Genomic DNA, 23,505 nt, shown 5'->3' on the forward strand with positions numbered 1-23,505 from the left:
GGAGGGACCCCCTCCCTAGGAGACCACAAGATTCTGAGAGAGAAGGTGTCAAGAGCTCTGGACAGCCTGTGCCAATCATGTAGGTGCCATGGAGACTGCTATGTGTGTTTGCTCTCCATGCTGTACATGGCAGAGATGTTGTCCTCGATTATGCTCCTGTCTGTGCTGCAAGTTCCTCTTCACCTCGGAGCGGAACTGCACCTGCTTCCCCTGCCCCTACAAGGACGAGCGCAACTGCCAGTGCTGCCACTGCACCTGCTCCGAGAACCCCAACTGCCACTGGTGCTGCTGCTCCTGGGCCAATGACCCCAACTGCAAGTGCTGCTGCACGACAAGCAGCAACCTCCAGTGCTACTACTACGAGAGCCGCTGCTGCCGCAATGCCACCATCACGTTCCGCAAGGGCCGCCTCAGGAGCATCCGCACCTCGTAAGTGCCCGCTGTCTCACGGGGCCCCCGCCAGCTGCGGGCTCCCAGGTGTCCCCACCCCGAGGCCATTTCTCTACCTGAAAAAAGGAGGCCAAGAATTTGGTAGCAGTTAAGCATGTCCTAAACAGCCAATAACCACGTCGAGCCCTGAGTTCCAAAGCCACTCCCCGCCAGCTGTGTAAATGAGCACTGCGCTCTCTCACCTGCACCATATAGAAGGAGCTATACTTAGTGCACCTGCCAAGCACTGCATGTGTGGCCTCAGGCAACCCTCACCCCATGCCCACCACACCAGTGAGGAAACTGAGCCTTTGGAAGGTTAAGTTGCCCAGGGTCACCTAGCTAGTAAGACGCTGCCAGATTCTGAACCCAGACTCTGCATCTTAACTTAAAAATGCTGTACAGCAAAATGGAGAGTATAATGTCTGCTGTGATTTGGTGGGTATGGGGATTAATGTATGTGCTTTGTAATCTGTTATGTGGTATAAAAATATGAATTGCCCTTTTTCTTCCTTCTCTGAACATTTGATACCTTAACACTTACTGGAAAAGTTAACAACTTCCACAGGCCACTTTTGACCCCTATATCCTATGTAAGTACCCCAGATGGCCATCAACTCCTACCAGGCTTCTCTTGGTCTCTATTGGAAGTCATGCAACTTAGGGTCTCAGTTATTTGCATGGGGCATTAACCTTCTGTATCAAGTACTGCATGTTCTCCTGCTCTGACAGAGACAGTCCTTTTATGTCACATTTGAGGGGAGCCTAGAGTAGCAAAGGCAGACCTTTTAGACGAGAAAAGATCCAAGATCAGAACTATAAGATGGCAGCATTTGGAGAGGCAGAAAATGAGAGGCAGGTTTAGAGCTTTTCAAGGTGGGAAAACAATTCCAGGAGCCAAGATTCAGTGAATTCAGGAAAAGAATAGGATCCATTTTGCAATTCAGCACTCAGTAGATGTTTAATAAATGTTACTCTCCATTCATGGACCTCTCATGCTGTTTGCATGAGTAGAGAACCCAGGAGTCCTGGATACAAGTCCAGAAGTTCTCAGGTGCAGAGAGTAGCATCCACATTCCTCTCTCCTGACTCAACTGCCCCACTGTCTGCATATCAGCAATGGAGAGTCAGTGACTACATTTCAACAGAGGAGGTGCTTTGGGAAGATGCGTTAGGTCAGTAGCTTCCAAACTTTGCTTTATGTTAGAATCACTTGGGGCTCTTTACAAATGTCCTCATCCCCAGTCATTCTGATTTCATTGGTCTGGGGTATCACCTGGGCATCAGAATTGTAAAAGCCACCCAGGTGATTCTAAAGTACAGATGGCCTGGAGGGAACAGGAGGGAAGTTGGAAGTCCTGCCAGGTGACAGAGTGAGAACTAAGGGACTGGGAGAATAGCCCTAAATTGGAAGGAGGGCTCTGTGCAGAGGAGGAGAGGTCAGATATCCAGCAAGAAGGCAAGACTGCTGGGTTTGGTGGCTGTTTGGGCATAGAACCATGGCCACTGAATGCCCAGGTCCAAGCCACTTTTGTGTCAGAGGATGGTCAGAGATGTGTCAGGAGGTGGGCTATGGATACACTGAGGTTTATCTTCCAAATGGCCTCTCTCCCAGTTTCTGAATCACTGCCTCCTTGTTCTTTACTGTCACTGCCTGCTCAACACCTTGCTCATTCAGCCCCACTCTGGTCTCATGCAGCTCTTTCTGACTTTCTCATTTCTTTCTCACTTCCTTTTTCATCTCCATCCCAGATTGCTGAGCTACCTGTCTCTCAGCCCTGCTCTCTCTCTTCCCCCAGCATCACCCTCCCTTTCCCCTTCTTCCTGATTTCTCATGCTGTCTCCCTTTATATTACACCATGATTCTCAGAGTCCCACCTTATTGAACTAGAGAGGTTTACCCAGCTACCACGTGTACAACTGACTCTACCTCCAGTGATTCCTTGCAGGGCCCAGGCACGAGACTGAGAAAGCAGAGAGAGAAGGGGGCTAAGAACATTGAGACCAGCAGGCCTAGGACCCAGCATCCAAATCGCCAAGGGATGAGCCTCCCAGGAGACTGAGTCCCCAAAAGAGGCACTCTGTCACCACAGGGCCACTCCCTTCCAGTTATGCTTGGGCAGTACCTTTGACTACCTCGGCTCTAAGACATGGGTCCCTGGCTAAGGGATGGGGAAGTAGATAGGGGCATATAGGGACTACAAGAAGCCAGAAGCAGAAAAGAATACATCCACAATGTCAAGATCAACACCCAAATATCACTAATGTGAACAAAAGAGAAGAGACAGGAAAAGTCACAAATTGTGTATCTGCTTCCATTTCCATCCCCACAGCTAACTTATTTATTTTCAGAAACTGCTTTTGCCCTGATTATAGACTCTTAGGACATGCACTTGAATTTTATAAGTACGCTCTTACTTCATCCATGGTTCTTAGAATTAAATATATGAAATCAGCCTCAGCTATTTTTTTTAAAGATTTTATTTATTTGACAGAGAGAGACAGCCAGCGAGAGAGGGAACACAGGCAGGGGGAGTGGGAGAGGAAGAAGCAGGCTTCCAGCGGAGGAGCCTGATGTGGGGCTCAATCCCAGGACTCTGGGATCATGCCCTGAGCCGAAGGTAGACGCTTAACGACTGAGCCACCCAGGCGCCCCAGCCTCAGCTATCAGACAAAGAATCAACACATACACAGGCACACACACACAGCAGTAGAAGTGCACACTTCTCCTGGACTTGACCATTGTTGTCCTCTACTGTGGACATTAGCTGGCTAGTATCAGAGGGGAGTAATTGCAGTGGCCACATTTATTGAGTCCTTACCATGTACCAGCAGTTAAGCACTTTATCACGGGTTACCTCATGTAGGCTTTGTAAAATTCTCATGAAGGATACAGGATTGTGAGCTTTGAGCTTTGGATTACAGGTGAGGAAACTGAGAATGGGAGAGGTTAAGAAACTCATCTCGAAGGTGCAGCTTTAAAGGGTGCACTCCACCATGAGCAATCTGCTCCTAGAGCCTAGACCCTTAACTCTTACCTATCAGTCTGCTGGTTGGAGCAAATGCGTTCTAGACTTGGCTCAGGGACTGAACTCCTGGTGTCCTGGGAAGGACACTTTACCCATCCATCTTACATACAAAAATAATGATGATGTCAATGCTTGCCAAGCAAAACTCACCAAGAACACACCTGTACGTGGACAAGATTGGATTTACGGAGTCATTGCGACAAGTGAGAACATACACCATGGTTAAGAGTGAAGTGTCTCAGTAAGATGGCATCAGCAAGTTATTATGGGATTTAGTCTCATTTTAGGTGAGGCAGTGGGGTTAGATCTCCTAGTGGATATCCAGATAAAAATCTTGTCTACAAGATGGGAAGCGCAGGGTGCCTGACATTGCAACTGGTGAAAAAGCAGCACACTCCCACTAACCAGGATAGGCCGGGTTTAGTCATTTTTGTGGTCTGGACAATATTCTTGTTTTGCCTGCATTCAAACAGGATAAAGTGGTCTTGTTTCTGCTTTGCTCTGTCACAGTCTCAGAACGGCTTTCTGGGGTGTTGGTAACCTGTGACATTATTGATGGGCAACATCCCCCAGCCAACATCACCCCCACACCAAGGTCCAGCTGATGGTGCCAGGCTGGTCTCTTCTGCGTTCTCTTGCTCAAAAATCACAGCACTCAGTTGTCTACTACTTACTGTGTTCCAGGGGCTGCTCTCAAGCTTTGTAGGTATTAAATGTAATTTTAATCCCCTCAAGAAACTCTATAATGTGACTACTAATTTTGTAGCGAGGAAAAAGGCAGAGAGAAGTTAATTAACTGACCTGAGGTCACCCAGCTAAAAGAATAGCAGAGGCAGGTTCAGAACCCTGGTGCCCTGGCATGGAGCCCACGCTTCCCGCCATCACACTGGCCTGCCTCGCAGTGACCCCCCAGTTCTTTCAGAGGCTAGAAATGGGGTGAGCTCTGGAGCCTGCCTCCTGAAGCCCTCCCCGTGTCTGCTTCTCCTTCCAGCTCCAAGACCGCACTGCGTATCGGGAGCAGCGACACCCAGGTGGATGAGGTGAAGACGACGCCCACGAACAGCAACCTGGTGGACCATCTCTCGTGCCCCATGTGCAGCCGGCTGCGCCTGCACTCGTTCATGCTGCCCTGCAACCACAGCCTGTGCGAGAAGTGCCTGCGACAGCTGCAAAAGCACGCTGAGGTCACCGAGAACTTCTTCATCCTCATCTGCCCCGTGTGCAACCGCTCGCACTGCATGCCCTACACCCACAAGATGCAGCTGCCCGAGAACTACCTGCGCGGGCGCCTCACCAAGCGCTACATGCAGCAGCACGGCTACCTCAAGTGGCGCTTCGACCGCTCCTCCGGGCCCATCGTCTGCCAGGTCTGCCGCAACCGGCGCATCGCCTACAAGCGCTGCATCACCTGCCGTCTCAACCTGTGTAACGACTGCCTCAAGACCTTCCACTCGGACGTGGCCATGCAGGACCACGTCTTCGTGGACACAAGCACCGAGGACCAGGATGAGAAGATCTGCATCCACCACCCGTCCAGCCGCATCATTGAGTACTGCCGCCACGACAACCAGCTGCTCTGCACCTTCTGCAAGACGGCTTTCCACAACGGCCACGACACCGTCAGCCTCATCGACGCCTGCTCCGAAAGGGCCGCCGCGCTCTTCAGCGCCATCGCCAAGTTCAAAGCAGGTCCTCGTCCCCTTCCCTCTCCTGCACAGGAATTTCTAGTTCAGGAACTGTTGGGGGAAATGGCTCTGGGCAGTCCGTCTGGTCAGAGCCTCCCCTGGTGGGACAATCCAAGCACTGAGAAACACTCTGCTAGGCTGCAAGGCATTGGCTTGGTGTGCACACCTGGCAACCACCACCAGCCTCTTAACCTCCCTGCACCTTGGTTTTCTCATCTGTAAAATAAGCAGAGTAGTAGTAACTCCTTTGGGTGGTCATGAGGACTAAATGGGTTACACTGTGTGTGGCATGCCAAAAAGTATCTGGCACATAATCAGCACAGAAAGATTCTATAATCTTGGTTACAATCTTTATGACCTTGGACCTTGTTTCCTCCTTTGGAAAGTGTTAAATTTGATCTTCTAGTATCTGTGAGCCTTTCTAAAGTGTTTTGTCACTAAAGTTGGATGTCTCTGGTATTTTCCCAATTTGCAGAAGGAAAGAATTAAGTCAATGTTGAAAAAATTTCCATTTTAAATTTTCCTCAACAGTGTTTTCCCAAAACTTGTGAACAGCAAAGTAAATGAACTGGTAGCAAACACATAATAACAGAGAAACTCAGAAATAGCCAGTAACATTCTGGTCAATAGCTGGTTTTTCTTCTGCATGCCAGCTCAGGGTTATTTTATATTGGCTTACCTATAAAATAGGTAGTTTATGTAAGGGAAACTGACCTTAGTTTCCACGCTGCAGTGCAGTACAACAATATTTCGCAGAGCTCAGCAAAAAGTGCCATGATTTCTGGGTGTGGATCTACCTGATGAGACAGGAGGATCTCAGTCATCGTTTTAGGGCTCTTTTCACCTGGGAATAGCTTCTTGAATAGAGGCCTACTATGCCCAGGCCTAATCATCTCAGTCGTCCTACAGTACAGGCATTAAAATTCCTTCCATGAATAAGACGGTGGAGACTCTAAGAAGTCATTGACACAAGGCAGCTAGTAAATGGGCAGACCTGGACTATCTGATCCAACGCCCATGTTAAATCCATAACGTTCATTTGACAACTCACTCTATGCTAAACAGTGACCAGAATCTAAAGATGGAAAGATTGAAAAACAACAGAAACCACCACCACCACCATTTGTGGTCTATTTCCTTAAGGCTGGACGACAGTCAAGTGATGAGAGTGCACCAGACCACCCCAGCCCTTTCCCCTTGTCGGATATTTCAGTGTCCATGTGTAAGCATGCCTAAACATATGAGTGGGAGGCAGTTTTTCTCTGAGCTGCACAAAAAGGTCCTGTTGGACATAGAGATGGGTCAGAGATGGACTTTGCTAACTCTGTCACCTAGGACCTCTCACTAGCATGCATATTTCAGGAATACCTTCACTTCTCAATTGCTGCTACTAGGAAACATTATTTATCAATTGATATTTATTCAGTTTTAGAACCACCACCAGGGAAGTCTCTATAGTAAAGAAACTCTATAGGAGCCACATTGCCAAGCAAATGGGTAGCCCCTTTGGTTCCTAGCAAGTTTTCTTAAGGTGGACTCACTGCCTGGGCTCAGCTGAATTCTCTGGGGCCTCAGCATAGGGAAGGGGCTGCTGCCTACAGTCTGCTGTGGCCCCCATGTAACCACAGGAAGCCTGGGTTTTTAACACAGGAGAAATCTAAGATAGTTTTCTCAGAGGCCAGGGCACTTGGAAGTCAGACGATGAAATTCAGTTCAATGTAAGGAGATACCAGGACAAATTCCAGAGAGCCCAGCAATTGGAAGGGGACAGGGATCACCTTCAAGGCATATCCATGTATACGTAGGTAAAGAATTTAGCCCTGCCCATCCTTGCTAAGGGAACCACAACCGCCCCCCAATTTTTTTAACCAGGGTTCAAACTTGCTCTTAAGGACTCAATTCACTTTTGGAGAAGGTGCCATAAATCTGCATTTTAAACAGATCTTTAGGTAATTCAAAAGCAGATGATCTGACAATACACTGAGAAACTCTGGGACCTGGAGGGAAGATCAAGTTTGGGTCAATAGATTGAATCTGTGGTGTTGACCCCAGCTGCACACTGGAATCACCTGGGGAGATTTACTAACTAGGACCAGCAACAATGGCACCACCCAGGAGCCTGTCAGGCATGCAGAATCAGGCCCCACCCATACCAATTTCATGGGAATCTGCATTTGTAACATGATCCCCAGAAGATCCCTTGGATTAGATTCTAAACGCAGCTGCAAACTGCCTCATCTGGATTCCCGAGCCCTAACTCAGGCCAATTGAGAATCTCAGCAAGTGAGGCCAAGAAAAGAGTTTTCTTTAAAGTTGCCCAGAAGATTCTGATGCTCACAGAGGGCTGAGAACCACAGCTGGAGCAATTAAGAACACAGGCTTTGGAGTCAGACAAATAGAATTAGAGACAGGCCTTGGTTTCTCCCATTTACTTGCTGTGTGACACTGGACAATAACTTAACCTCTCTGAGCCTTAGTTTCCTCATCTATAAATGGGAACAATATCTTCCTCATAGGAAGTTACATGTTATATATGATAATACAGAGATGTGACCCATAATATGTGTATCATATAGATCTGGTCCATGTTTAAACATGGTCCTGGGTACATAGTAAGTAATGTTTAATAAACAATAGCTACTTTTAAGTGTACTGCCTGAAAGAGATCTTGATTTAACTTTGCTCTAAGACCAGCTCTTGCAAAGCTGCCATATTTGTAAGACAGCACGGGGGTGCTCGTGGCCGCCTCTTTCTTTTCTCCTGGTGCTGCCTCTTTCCACCTCATCGAAGGAATTTTTATCCTACCTCTCAGGACTTTACATGAACTCAATCCCTAATAAAGCAAGGAATTTCCTATGCAAGTGTCTTTGGCAGTGAGTAACTATTGAATAGTCAAAGAAATTAATGAATAAAGTGGAATTTCAACTGCCATAAGCCACAATAGGGTTTGAGTCAGGGGAGAGCGGGGAGCATTTCTCAGCACCACTGCAATCACCCTGATTGTTTCCTGTTCAGACCCCATCGGCATTGCTTCTGTGCCTGTATGAGGGAGGAAGTGGACAGAGGAAACAGCAGCTTCACAAAATAGGCCAGAGAGTGGCATTTGCCCCGAAGATGTTAGAAAATAGGACAGATTGGCTCTCACTCAATAAATATCTCTCGAGCCCTTCTACACACCCTAGTCATAGTGACAACCAAGACAGCCACAGTCCCTGTTCTCGTGGTCTGACAGGACTCCTGGGTCTCTCTTACACAAATGCACATCATTGTTACAATGGCCACCACCCACAGAGGTCCAGCTTACTATGTACCCAGGACCATGTTAAGAACCAAGTACAAAAAATTCTGGGGCACCTCTATTCCTGAGTAAAATTTGGTGGGAATTATAGCCCATCAATTCACTGCAAAGTTGACCATTCAGGGGAGGATCTTACCTTTAGACTAGGCTACAGAAGGTCTGAAATGTCTTCACATAGTTGTCACTGCCTGATGCCTAAATCACTGTAAAGACAACAAAGGTGCTCATTTCACAGAGATGTGCCACATACTTTCTTTCATAGCATCCTCTATACTGTAGTATCATTGGATTTATGAGTGCCCTGAGCATCAGTGCCCTTTCATATTCATACATGTACGTATCCCTAGTACCTTGGAAGGCGTATGACATGTAACAGGTGTTCAGTAAATATTTGTCGAATGACTGAGTGAACTTAAAATCCAAAAACCACATAAGAGCATACAGGACAAATTGGGTTCTCCTTGAAGTGCAACAGCAGACTCTTTCTTGTAAGGAAATGGGGGAAGGGCAAGGGGGGAGCCCAGCTAATTTCCTACTGTTGTCTAGGGCTAGGTTTTTGGTGAATGAGGCAAGGCAGCATTTAGAAGAAATCATCAGAAATTTAGTTCTTTCTCTTGACCCTGCAGGAGCTTAGCCTTCACATGGGGAAAACCAGTCACTTTGTGACATCACCTCTTCTTAAGTCCAATGTGCTGACAAGTGAAGTCTGGTAAAAACTCGTATCAAGGATGGCCTTGAACTTTCAATTTCAACCCAGGGCCACAGAGACTACTATAGATATAACTATGCTAGGAAAGAAAGGCTGTTATTCCTGAGGGAAGTATTAGATAAGGAGGCTGAGAAGGGATTCCTGAGGGAGGCCAGATGCACCTCATAAACCTGTTCTAGCCTATTTCAGCTCAACTACAAGTGCCTTCCCTCCCTCTCTGCCCACTTCCATGGGGTCCAAGGGAATTCGCTCCAGTCTGCTACTGGCTTTGACATCTGGGGAGATGAAAATTTTAACCAAAGTAATTAACCTGGTTATTTTGCAGTCCGCTATGAGATTGATAATGACCTAATGGAGTTCAACATTTTAAAGAACAGCTTTAAAGCTGACAAGGAGGTGAAGCGAAAAGAGATCCGAAATGGATTTCTCAAGCTGCGCAGCATTCTACAGGAGAAGGAGAAGTCCATCATGGAGCAAATAGAGAATCTGGAGGTGTCCAGGCAGAAGGAGATTGAAAAATACGTGTATGTCACAACCATGAAAGTGAATGAAATGGACGGCCTGATCGCCTACTCCAAGGAAGCCCTGAAAGAGACAGGCCAGGTGGCGTTCCTGCAGTCTGCCAAGATTCTGGTGGACCAGATCGAAGATGGCATCCAGAGCACATACAGGCCTGACCCACAGCTCCGGCTACACTCCTTGAACTGCATGCCCTTGGACTTTGCTGAGCTCTCCAGTGCCATCCACGAGCTCTTCCCCACAGGACCCAAGAAAGTATGCTCTTCAGGGGACTCCCTGCCCTCCCCCTATCCCATGCACTCAGAAATGATGATTGCCAGGAAGGTCACTTTCAGCACTCACAGTTTTGGCAACCAGCAGATATACCAGCGAAGCTCCTCCTTGTTGTCCTTCAACACCACCACCGGTGAGAAGGCCAAGATGGGTCTGGAAGCCTATGGGCGAGCCCAGTCCGCCACACCTGCCAAACCCACAGATGGCCTCTATACCTACTGGAGTGCAGGGGCAGACAACCAGTCTGTGCAGAACAGCAGCAGCTTCCACAATTGGTACTCATTCAATGATGGTACTGTGAAGACCCCAGGCCCAATTGTTATCTACCAGACTCTGGTGTATCCTAGAGCTGCCAAGGTAAGAAAGGCTCTGGGCCCATGGGGAAGGCGGGGGATGTGAGGTACAGAATGGAGTTTTGGGTAGTCAGGAAAGGTTGCACTTAACCTCTTTGATATCTAGGGTCCAGTCACTCAAATCTATTCCTCTGGATTCTTCATGGTCAGCCCATTCAAAAGGGATAAGTTCCTAGGATCTTAAGTACCCTAAGATTGACTTAAACCAAACAATGTATTTAATTCATAGTCAAAAATACATCTGAACGCCCCAACCCCATTTCAAGGGCAACCCAATTTGGGAACCAAAGTAATTTGAAGAGACTGCTTGGAAGGTATAATATTTCCCAGGGGAAAGCCTGTAATAGTAGAGAGAACACAGAGAATCAAATTGGAAGTACAGGCTCCATTATTTATCAGCTGTGATTCCTCTAAATTGCTACTTTTCCTAAAGAAAGTATCCATACTCTCCATGATTTGTAAAGAATGGAAGGATAATCCCAATGGAATTCCAATTTTTATCTCCTGAGATTCATATTTTTGGGGTGTGGATCTCTCACAGACCTCTACGGCTGCCATCATCTGACTTTGGGGGACGTGACTCCTCCTTGACCCTCTTGGCCTAACATGGACAGATGACCTTTCCCCTTAACATTCCTTTCAAATCCAGCTGAACCTAAATTGAACTATTTATAGAATGTGTTATTAAGGTTCAGGGAGGGAAACAGATTAACTTGCAATTAGATACTCTATTAGCGCAAACCTTGCCTCTCTTAGTGTTCCTTCAGGGACATCTCCCAGGCCAGCCCATGGCCTGCCTTCATGTGGCAGAACCCATCTTTTGCCCCCATAATCTGAGAACACTCCCAAAGACTTTTAGCACCCTTGAAGTTGAAACCATTGATTCTCAAACATTAATGTGCACCTGCAGGTCTTGTTAAAATGCAGATTCTGTTTCAGTGGGTCTCAGGGGGCCCTGAGATTTTGTGTTTCTAACAACCTTCCAGGTGTTGCCATTGCTGCCAGTCTGCACACCACACTTTAATATCAAGGGTCTAAAAACAAGAAAGTGAAAGTCAGACACTGACCAAGCTTTGCTTCACTGTTCTCCTGAGACATCATAATCTATGTTTTAGAGTCTATAATTGCCAGCAAGAATGACCTTATGCTGCAAAGTAGAATACACCTTCCCATGGGCTCTCAGACACAGCAAAGTCTCTCTGCCCTTCACATACGAGATGCCCACAACTGAGCAGCTGAATCTTCATTTCCAAATGATCCTAGATCAGCAGAGCCTGCAGTGTATGTGACATTAGCTCAGTGATGGCCTTAGGTCTCTCCATGCAAGTTAGACGGCTTAGAAGATTGGCAGTTTCTTGCTCTGGAAGGAAAGGACTAGTGATGTCTGCTCCACACTTGGGCTTGGAAAACAGTCACCCCACGCCACCGGTTAGTGGTCCCTGGATGAGCCCAAGAAAGGGGCCTACACAGGAAAACCTAGTTAAGACATCGTCTGTCAAGAGAGGACACCTAAACCTACTGACAAATAGTGGTATTTGATGTGAAAATATCATTGATCCCCATTAGGATAATGGAATGGAATTCACATGGGAACCATAGTGCTCAGTAATGCCCAAGATGAAATCTGTGTTGACTGCTCTCACAAATGATGGTTGACAGTCCTCTTTAGGCTTTTGGCATAGAAAACATTCTCAAAGGTAGTCTCATAACTTGTCACTATGTATCTGAAAAATCCTAAGGAGTTTTCTTCTAAAAACTCAATTTTATTTCTAGAACTCTTTCCCAGAGAAATAATTAAAAATTCAGATGAAGATTCATGCCCCAAAAGTCTTCACTGCATCATTATTTACTAGAGTGTAAAATTAGAAACAACCTAAATGTTCAACTATAGAAGGATTAAATCACTTATGGGACAGTTATTAAGACGGTGCTTTACTAAGTTTTTCATAATATAGGGAAATATATAAAATATAACGAGTGAAAGAAAGTAGGTATCAAAGCAATATAATCCAAATTAAATGTATCTCTGTGTTTATGTATGTTCCAAAATTGGAACATACTGAAATTATTAACTGAATTTTGGAATTATAAGTAATATTTATTTTCATCCCTTATATTTTTCTGTATTTTCTAAGTCTTTTACAATGAGTATGTTAGTTTTGATAATCAGAAAAAAATAAGTTAATTTTTACTGATGAATTTTATAAATTTATTAAAATTTTTAGAAGTATAAATACATAAAAATAACTATAAATTATATAGTCACAAAAATTTATACACTTACAAGTAATTATAAATTAATTTTATAAATGTAATAACATTTGAATGTATTAAAACTTAAAGAATGCAGTATCTGTTTAGAAATATAATCATTATAAAATATTTATATGCCAAACACAACCTGCTAATTGACACTTGTTGATATATCTCTTTCCAAAAGCTGATAGTTTATGTTTTGAGTGTGAACATATATTCCCCATGAGTTGGGTAAGCCTTTTCACCTCTCTGGTACTCCACTTCCTTGTGTGTAAAATAGAGGGTTGGAATAGATACACTTTTCATCTTCTGGTAGTCTGTGGTTCCATTAGAATTTGCTAAATATAACCTTCCTGAGCCTCAACTATAAAATGGGATAATAAAATCTCCCCTCCAGGGAGTTGTGAAGACTAGGTGAGCTAGGCAATGTCAGACACAGAATCTGATGCATAGAAGGTGTTCAATAAATGGCAGCTACCTTACTTGGTTGTGACAGGAGACCAGTGGTCACTGCCATGTTGACCAATGGTAATAGAACCCAGAGGAGCATTCTTCTGTTCTTGAAATGCATCACGAGCATCATGGCAGGCCTTATCAGGCAGCCTTTCAAGACTGTTGCACATAGTCTACATCAAAGTCCTCAGCAACTGGAGGAGATCGGGTCAGCTTAAACTCACCCCACTGATAGTCAATGACACAAATCTTTATGGGAAAGAAAGCTGAATGGTGTGTATTAGTATCACACCCTCATGGTCATTGCTTCATAGGTTTACTGGACATGCCCAACAGAAGATGTGGACTCTTTTGAGATGGAATTTTATGAACTCATTACTACCCCTCCTAACAATGTGCGGACAGAGCTTTGTGGGCAAATTCGGGATATAATGCAGCAGAATCTGGAGCTGCACAACCTGACCCCCAACACTGAGTATCTGTTTAAAGTTAGAGCCATCAATGACAATGGTCCTGGGCAATGGAGTGACATCTGCAAGGTACTGTGCACGTTTTTTCTCAGACAGACTTTCTTTATAAGTTCTGATGCAGCTGTTAGGATAATCACGAGATCACAGAACCTACTGTGTGACTGCCCCCTCTAATCCCAGAAAACTTGTTAACTCAGGTCAAAGAGAAGGCTGCTGGCCTCAACCAACTTAGCAAATGAGGCCTGAAAATTGTTAGTTCAGTTTGATTCAAAAAACATTTGGGCCAGGCATTCTTTTAGGATGTAGAGATTCAGAGGAAAATAGGACATAATCCTTGCCTTCAAGGAGCTCAGGGTCTATTAAACAGATACTTGTGGCATGAGAAGGACAAAAAAAGAGCTTATTATTAGCCCTGGTGGTGACTCAAAGCAAGTGTACAGTGCCAGATTTAACAAACATAAATATGGGACACATATAAAAAACACTTTTTAGCATAAGTATGTCCCATGCAATATTTTGGACATAGTTATACTAAAAATTTTTTACTTACTATTTATCTGAAAGTCAAGGAATAGCCACTGAGCATGTCAGAATGGTCTCCCAAAAAGAAGGGATAGGATTATTCCTATCTTCTTTGTGATGCAAGGCTGACTCTTCTTTATATCCCCAGGGGATATACATTCATGAATATAATTTTACTGATACTCAAAGGAGAAAGGAAGAAAAATATCAAGACTTCCCAGAGCTATCTTACTGTATAACCATGATGATGTTCTTTGGAATAAGAACATGGCTTAATCATGGGATTCTTTAGAGGAAAAACAGTAAGTCCATTCATTTCAGCTTTTGAAAAGGGAAATTTATGGTTTGGAGAGAGAGGAGTCTCATGAGACCACTTCCAGCCAGGACATACATCTGATCCCCAAGGGAACTGGAAAGCCATCAGTTCCTCTCCCTTCCTATCTCTGTCTCTGTTTCTGTCTCTGTCTCTCTGTCCTCCCTCTGCCCGCCCTTCTATGTCTGCTTCTCTCTGAATCTGCACCACTTTCAGCTAGTTTGTAGTATTTTCCTCCCCTAAATTCAGCTTGCTTGTGGTTTTGGATTGTCTTGGCCCAAGTTCTGTGTGTCCAACACAATCTGACTAGCAAAGCTCCCTTTGTCTCAGGTCCAATGTTTGCAGAAGAGAATCTGATTGGTTGCTACTTCTAGTGATGAAGGGAAGCAGGAGGGAGGATGGGGGCAGGATTATGCTGTTGGCCGGTGTACCAGTAGCAACTCTGTTGGAGGTAGAGGCTCTCTAGTCCATCTGGACTGCTTCTGGAGTCAGCACCCACATGCACCCTTCCCGCTCCCACAGAGGTCAGACATTCACCTGGGAAGGAAGTGGGATGAGAAGGTCAGCCTTGCTGCTCCTCTTGCTCTACTCCCGCCAGTTCCCCATCAGGCAGGTGCCTCAGAACCCCACTCTTGCTGCCACCCTTCTCTCCCAAGCATGGGACACGCACAGCTGCTACCATATTTTGCAGGATGTCCTTCTGACTATGGATTTTTCCTTCCTCTAATTCCATCTGCCTTCTAATTTTTTAGGAATTCCTCAAAAATATCTTGCCCATGAAGGGCACTCAGTGCTGTTACTAATTTTTTTTTTTAATGTATCTCCTGTTATTTTTACATGCTAGGGTCAAGGACAGAGGCGGAGAGACTGAAATGTGTTGGCCCTTTTTAGGTAGATGTTTTGTCCTTCCTCCTGAGCTCCAAACTCCCTGAAAACAAACTTCATGTCTAATTCATCTCTCTTGCTCCCACAATGCTTACCACAGCACTGTGCATATCGCAGGTTCTTAATGGTTATTGAATGAATACATGACTGAAAATGTGACCAAACAAATGAATATATGAATGAATGTCTAAAGAGTGAAGAAATAAATTGATGAATAAAATTAATAATTACAAAGTACCATAAGATGCCTGAAAGCTAAGTGTTTTATGCAATCAGTCAAGAAATAACATTCCCCCTGAAATTATGTTTATGCGATTAATTTGTACTCCCTATATGGGAAGGAAACTCATTCCAGTTTCTTTGCTTTTTAACACAATTTCTAAATGAGCAGAGCACTAATTAATGAGGTTTTCTGGAAGCTTCATTTTTATCTGACTCGCAGAGCTGCAATATAGATTTTTCCTTCAGAAGTAATTCTTCTTCCCTCTTTGTGATTATATTAGCATTCTAGGGGAAACACTGGCTTCCTTAACATTTGTCATGATTTGCATAAGTAAAGGCTTCAATAGCAAATGAAAATAAGATGGTGTGTTTGAATGACATTTATAAAGCTTCATAAAAGTAATGACTTTAGTTCTTTCCTATAAAATCGAAATACTTTTCCTTTGGCATTGGTTCTATGCAGGTATTCCTGAAAGGTTTCATTTAAAATGCTGTAATGAGGTAGCTGAATCATTCCTTATCCAAAATACAATATTTCCATCATATGTACTTTTGAAAAGGAAGTGAAATAACACCTTTCATATTTGATTTTCATAGTCTGTGACTAGCTGATTTTTAAGGGATTTTATTCAAAGTATAATACATGAAGCATGAATATTAACTTGAATGCTTTTTAAAGGTCCCATTTATTGAAGGCCGACTCCATGTCAGACACTGTCTATTCATTATCACTGATATACCAGCCAGTGGAGGCGGGGAGTTACTGCCTCTAATTTACAGATAAGGAAACTGAGGCTCAGGAAGGAGGAGTTGAGTGGGAACCTGGGTGTTCATCCAAGCTGGAGCTCTTTGTCCCCTGCACCACAGTCAGATTCAGCTAAGCCTGGGCTGGTGGGACCCACCCTGGAGCCCTGGCACCTCACACTGGAAGAATGATGTTGTCCAAGCTAACAGCAATGAGAGTGGGACTTTTTTTTTTCTTTTTGAGAGACAAGATTGAGCATTGCTTGGCCTGGTGTGCCTAGCGCCAACTCCACTAGGCTGTAAGCGCCAGGAAGGCAGGTGTCCCGGTGGGATTCCTCACTCCTCTTGGCCCACAGCCCTCTGCCAACAGCCTCTAACATTGAAGAGCCTAACTGGTAGTTTTGAAGGAACGGAGAAATGTGTTTTTAGACAAGTCATATATCCTTTAGTCTGTTTCTCCTCCTGCCCTTCCTTTAGTCCCCAGGGTCCCTCCTGACCACCATTCCCATTTCTGCAAAGAGCCTCTTTACTTTGTCTCCCTCTAACTTCAAATCTCTAACTTCCAAGAAGTCTTCCCATGATAAATGGAACTTTCCATCTATGCATTGGTTTCCTATTACTGCTATTTCTAATTGGTTTCCTATTACTGCTATTACTAATAACAAATTAGCAGTTTAAACAATACACATTTACTTATTATAATTTTGGAGATCAGAACTCCAAAATGGGTGTCACTGAGTAAAAACAAGGTGTGAGCAGGGCTGTGGTCCTTCAGGAGACTCTAGAAGAAGTTTATTCTTGCCTTTTTTCAGCTGCTAGCAGCTGCCAGCATTCCTGGGCTCATGGCCCCTTCCTGCATTTTCCAAGCCAGAAACGTTAGGCTGAGTCCTTCTCACACACATACACACTTCTCACACCTTCTCACATTCCCTGGCTCTCTTCCGCCCCCCTCTTCCACTTTGAAGGACTCTTGTGACTACATTGGACGCACTTGATGACTCAGCATAATCTCTATCTTAAAGCCAGCTGACTAGGAACCTTGATTCCCTTTGCTGTGTAACATAACATGTTCACAGGTTCCCGGGATCACCACATAGACATCTTTGGGGGCAATTACTCTGCCTATCACAGTCTGTAAACCAGATGTCCCCTATTACATCACATTTGGAAGTAAAAATTCAGGCCCAACAATAGTCACAAACTGCTACTGTTCTGCGTCTTCCCTGATAGCTCTTTAGGAAGTGTGCCCACCCCTGCCCCCATTCATCCCCTCAAATTCCTTCTCATTCTGTACTGGGGATCACCCCTGGTGTGTCTCCCATGTGCTCAGGAGACAGCCCTGCCAGCTACTCTGAGTCCTCAGTGCTGCTCTCTTTCTGCTCAGACTGGAACTCCAGGCACAGAGCCAGGCTGCCTGGCCTTCCTGGGCATCTAACCTTGGGTTCATGAAAACCCCCTTCTGGTTTTACCTCGGTCCCTACTTCAGATCTCCTGTCTAGGCTGAGATCCACAACCTCAGCAGGTGGGGTTGCAGGGCAATTGGAGCAACCAACACTATCCCACACTCAGAATAACTGCCCAAAATCTATCCCACACCACCCACATACTCACAGCGACTCCCTGCCCTGAAATGAAATAAAAATGGGTTTGCACTCTCTATATCCCTATGATTTATTCTTTGCCAAAGAGCTCCTTGATCCTTCATGCAAATAGAACCCTATTAGTCTCTCCCTACTAGCTCTGCAGATAGATTTGAGCCCTGGAGTGAGGATAATTTAGGTCAAGCTGGACCTATTATTTTTAACCTTATACATAGAGGGGTTGAGTTAATCATACACTTCAGTTCATGGTCCATTTTCAACACTGGTTTATGCAAGGCCCATTTCTTGTCTCTGTATGTATTTTTGTGGCCATTCCTTCCCAGACATCCATTCTAACACATTTTATGTGTATCTTATTGCTTTTATGAGTTCTTACATGGTATATATTGTTTTGAATGTGTTGGTAATTTGCTCAAACAGTATTATGCCACATATCCTACTTTGTTTCTCACCTTTTCTCCCTAAACACTGTGTTTTTATGCTCTGGCCATGTCATTATGCACATTTAGTCCCTCACTTCTGATGCTACCTCATTTGGACACCACAGGTTACCTGTCCACTAAGCCAGCATGGACACCGAGGTGACCTCCAAAAGTGCTGCAGTGAACAGCCTCATTCCTGACATATTGTGGGCAGGGTGGCGGCGTGAGAATTTCTCTGGAACATTGTTTTCTAGGGCTGCCATACCAAAATGCCACAGATTGGGCGGCTTAAACAACAGTAATTTATTTTCTCACAGTTCTGGAAGCCAGAAATCCTAAATCACGTTGTTGGCAGGTCTGGTTTCTTCGGAGGCCTCTCTCCTTGGCTTGCAGACACCTGCCTTTTCCCTGTGCCCTCACGTGGCGTTTTCTCTGTGCGAGGGCACCTCTGGCAGGTCTCTGTGTGTCCAAATTTCCTCCTTTTATAAGGACACCAGTCAGATTGGATTGGGGCCCTCCCTAATGACCCCATTTTAACTTAATCATCTCTTTAAAGGTCGTCTCTCCAAATACGGTTGACCCTTGTACAACACAGGTTTGAACTGTGTGGGTCCACTTATACACTGCCGTTTTACAATGCAGGACTGTATTTTCTCTTCCTTATGATGTTCTTAATAACATTTTCTTTTCTCTATCTTTATTTTAAGAATACAGCATATAATAAATATATAAAACGTGTTAATTGACTGTTTATGTTATCAGTAAGGCTTCTGATCAGCAGTAGGCTACCAGTAGTTAAGTTTGGGGGCACTAAAAAGTTATGCATGGATTTTCAACTGTTCAGGGGGTCAGTGCCCCAGTCCCTGCATTGTTCAAGGGTCAACTGTACAGGCACATGCTGAAGTACTGAGGATAGGACTTGAAGGTATAAATTTTGGGAGGACACAATTCACCCCTTATCAGATATATGCCATGAGTGAAATTGCTGGGTCATAGAGTACGTGCATACTTGATTTCAATGCATGCATGTGTGGGGCCATAAGGAATGAATGAGGGCCCCTGTATCCAGCCCCCACCTCTATGTGGCATGATCCAGTTTTCTACTATTTTGCTAATCCAATAGGTACAAAGTGCTGTCTCCTTATTGTTTGAAAATTCATTTCATATGCTTATTAGTTTTCAGGATTTCCTCTTCTATAAACAGCTGCAAAATATTCTTTGCCCATTTTTCTATTGCACTTTTCATTTTCTAGGTGATTTGCAGAGTGTGCTGATATATTCCAGATAGTGGTTTTAGACATTGTTAATATCTTCTCTGTTCTGACATTTGTCTATTAACTTTGTTCATAGTGTATTTCATGAAACAGCAGAAAACTTCCATTTTGATATGATCAAAGTCATCAATTATTTTTCCTTTCTGGTTTGACCTTTTGAAGTTTTGTTTAAGAAAGTCCTTCCATAGGCTTAGATCACAAAGATAATCTTCCACATAATTCTTTTATTAACTTTAGTTTTACCTATCAAATTTAGAACTTCCATCCATCCAAAGCCCACCTTTGTGTGTAATGCTGGATAGGATGCACTGTTTTTGACCATCTAGTGAGCCAGTTTTTCCAATAGCATCCACCAAGCAATGTCTTCTCCATTCATATACAGTGAAGGTGCCACTGCCATCTTATATTAAAGTGCCATATATTTAGGAGTCTGTCTCTGAGCTCTCTACAGCCTCCTACAGGTAACTTTGTCTGTTTCTATATCAATACCACACTGTTTTTATTGTTTAACCTCAGCTTTGTGCTCTGTCTTGATGAACTGCTAAGGTAAGTCTGCCCATTACCCTTCTTTCTTTTTTAAGGTTTATTTAACTAATCAAAGGAATTTGTTCCTTCATATAAATTTTTGAGTAAGTAAATTGAATTACTAAAGAAGAAGAAAGAAAGAAAGAAAGAAAGAAAGAAAGAAAGAATCCATAAAAGAAAGAATCCAAAAAAGAAAGAATCCAAAAAAGAAAGAATCCAGAATAGAATTTGATTAGGAAGGCATTGAGTCTCTAAATTAATTTGGAGGCATTTGATATTTTTGTAATAGGCCTGACATTTATTGAAATCATCTTCAGTGTGCTTTACTTAGGCTTTTAAATTCTTCTCATAGAGGTACTACATGTTCCTGGTTAAAGTAATTGTTTGCAGACTTTGTAGATATTACGAATATTATCTTTTATTTGATTATATTTTCTAATGTATTGCTGGTTTAGAATAAAAACTATTGGTGTTTGGAGGTTAATCTTGATTCCAGCAATCTTTTTTTTTTTTTTTTAAGATTTCATTTATTTGAGAGCGAGAGAGAAAGCATGAGCGGGGTCACAGGCAGAGAGAGAGGGAGAAGCAGGCTCCCCACTGACAGGGAGCCCAACACAGGACTCGATCCCAAGTCCCTAGGATCATGACCTGAGCCGAAGGCAGATACTTAACTGACTAAGCCACTCAGGTGCCCCAGATTCCAGCAATCTTGATAAACTCTCTTATTATTCTGAGAGTTTATCTGCTGATTTTGCTAGTTTTTCCAGGCTATGACCCTATCATTTATGAATAATGATAGCTTTAGCTTTTTCTTACAATCCTTGAACCTCTATGTCTTTTCTTTCTCTATACCTTTGGCTAGGGGCATGAGTCTTACAGAAAATAGAAGCTGAAATACTTGATAGCTTTGTCTTATTCCTGATCTTAATGCTTCTCCATTGAGCTATGATGATTTTGCATTTAGTTTTTGTGGTATATAATTCTCATTAAGGAAATTTCTTTCTACTTCTAAATTTCTGAGAGCTGTACAATCTTATGCATTTTTGTATTATTTGAGATAATCATATGATTCTTCTCCTTTGGGCCTTAATGAAATGAATTACATTGATTCTCTGATGTTAAGCTTGACTTGCATTCATGCACTAAACCCTATGTGATCATGATGTGATTATTTAACATACTTGGTTTTCGTTAGCTCATATTTTATTTTGGATTATTGTATCTATGGTCATAAGTGAACTGGCCCTATAATGTTTGGCTTATATTGTTTTTATCTGGCTTTGGAATCAATAGTTTATTAGCTTAATAAAATGAGGTAGGAAGCTTTTGCTCTTTTCCTGTTTTCTAGAACAACTTTATCTAAAAGTTTGTTAGAATTCATTTGAAAAACCATCTGAGCATTTGGGGCAGGGAAGAGGATGTCAACTATCATTTCAAATTCTTTAGTATCTCAAGTTCTGTTCTCTATTTCTTTTGTCCTGTTCATCTCATCCCCTTGTTCATAAACATGTCCCAATCCTCATTGCCCCACTCACACATCACACATAGTCTTTATCTCTGGAGGCCCTGACTGCTTTACAGCAGAATTCAAATCCACGTGGTATTTTATGAGTCAATTTCTAACCCCACCACAACACTGTTATCCCTTCATTAATGCCCTTGATAGTTCAGTGTGTATATCTTACACTATATCTACTATCTTTACCAAGGCTCTCTCTCTGTGTTATCTCCATTTTTATCCAGCAATGTGTAACCTAGTGTCATGTATATAGTATCTTTATCTTGCAAGAAACCCTTTTTTCTTTAAAATTAAAAAATGTTATAAAACTAAAGGGCATAATGGTAATAAGTGTCTCTCTCTCTCTTTTTCCCCTTTCCCTTTGAATACAAATATAAAAAATTAAAAGCTTTGTATATAGGGACATTGTACAAACATCACTCTTCACCACCCAAACCACAACCTCACCCCATCTGCCCCATGAGTCCTGATCTGTCTAGACAGAGCCCACTGATCCATTGGGCTATCCCTCATCCCTGATCTCAGCCTCACTCCCTAAACACCTCTTCAGTAAATGTGTACTGGGAAGGAAGAGGAATGCTGCCAGACCAGAAGCATGAAGAAACCCAGCACCTCTGAGGTAAAACAGGGAGATCCACGTGTAAGCTGAGTTGGTTAGATTTGTAGGAGACTTGCGCAGTGCAGGTAGTCTGCCCTTTCCAGGTAGCTCTGACCGCTCACTGCGATCAAAGACAGTGTGAAGCATCAGAGAGAGACAACTGGCAGATTTACAAATTGTGGTTCTATTCACCTTTCATCCACTTCTCTAAGAACCTTCTCTTTACCTTAACCAATGTTGTGATTACAGAACTGAAAGACTCACTTCCCCTACAACCCAGTCAAGGTGCTCAGTCTGTTAAGAGTCAAACACATTAATGGAATTTACAAATGATAACAGCTATGACAGAAGCAATTTCCAGGGGCTGGAGGGACAACCTGGAGGGCTGCTCTATGGTGAAGCCCACCTGAGGTCACAGCACTCAGTTAAATGCAGTGCCTTAGAAGAAGTGGAACCTAGTCTGTGAAATCCCAGTCTCGCGACATATTAAGAGTCCAAATTTAGAAAAGCGAAAAGCTACCTCATCCTTCTGAGCCTCAGTGTCCTCATTCATACAAGGGGGTCAGTGGCACCTGCTTTGTATGGCTGTCATAAGGGGTTAATAAGATAATGTGTGAGGGTCTAGTGCACGGCAGTGGCCATGCTCCTGGAAGCTACTACTGTTTTGCCTGTGGCTGGTACCATGGCTCTTCTGATTGCAGGTGGTAACCCCGGATGGGCGTGGGAAGAACCGAGCTAAGTGGGGCCTGCTGAAGAACATCCAGACTGCCCTCCAGAAGCGCTTCTGAGCCCCCCGCAGAGCAGGCAGCAACCTCAGCGAGTACCACAGATAGACATAAACACACACACATATATGTATTTTTCTCACCACATTCTTCAGTGAGGTTGCAGACGACGTTCCCAGCACCTCTGTGTCTTCTAAAAGCCAATAAAAGGAAATGCCTGATGTCATGGCTTGCTGTTTGCTCATTATTTTGGAACTAAGATGTAAAACAGTCAGCAAGTCTCTACACCTCCATTAGCTCAGGCCCAACCCTAGGCTCAGAATTCTGTGATGTTTTATACACGGCAGCCACAGGCCTCTGGGTAGGAAAAAGGGCACTCTCTTTGCAGTCAGGCCCTCTGGGTGTGCGTTCTGACCCTAGTCTAACTAGCTTTCGGTGTTTGGGCAAGTCACTGACTGATGGGGAGCTCCTTACCTCACCATGTGGTCTATTTCAACAGTAAGCACCCAGTATTGTTAGAATGCTCTTCCTAACCATGGAGCCTGAACTTGCCTTCCCTTAACTTTACACCGTGGTCTGAGGTCTGCCTCCGAGCCATAAAGAATGAGAGCACTCCCTCCTCTCCACACTCCTGCTGGTCCCCAGAGCAAAGGAGAAACACTGGAATGCTTGTTTGGAGGC

The 23,505-nt window shown here is 43.8% G+C and overlaps 1 protein-coding gene across 1 annotated transcript; it reads left to right on the forward strand.

The window, feature by feature from the left end:
• Positions 1-88: 88 nt before the first annotated feature.
• Positions 89-22,887, forward strand: TRIM42 (tripartite motif containing 42). The gene is made up of 5 exons (XM_045791956.2): positions 89-429; positions 4,450-5,147; positions 9,476-10,299; positions 13,319-13,543; positions 22,801-22,887. The coding sequence occupies exons 1-5, from the start codon at positions 89-91 to the stop codon at positions 22,885-22,887; spliced, it is 2,175 nt and encodes a 724-aa protein (XP_045647912.1).
• Positions 22,888-23,505: the final 618 nt, after the last annotated feature.

This window comes from Ursus americanus, chromosome 20, assembly GCF_024610735.1.
Source record: "Ursus americanus isolate L20-20 chromosome 20, mUrsAme1.1.p, whole genome shotgun sequence".
In the NCBI taxonomy this organism is placed as follows: domain Eukaryota; kingdom Metazoa; phylum Chordata; class Mammalia; order Carnivora; family Ursidae; genus Ursus; species Ursus americanus.

What these genes read in the sequence shown, in the direction of transcription:
- TRIM42 (XM_045791956.2), top strand. Translation starts at nt 89, where the DNA reads ATGGAGACTGCTATGTGTGTTTGCTCTCCATGCTGTACATGGCAGAGA. An exon ending in CATCGCCAAGTTCAAAGCAG is followed by an intron (nt 5,148 to 9,475) that starts GTCCTCGTCCCC and finishes GTTATTTTGCAG; the next exon opens with TCCGCTATGAGATTGATAAT. An exon ending in TGTATCCTAGAGCTGCCAAG is followed by an intron (nt 10,300 to 13,318) that starts GTAAGAAAGGCT and finishes ATTGCTTCATAG; the next exon opens with GTTTACTGGACATGCCCAAC.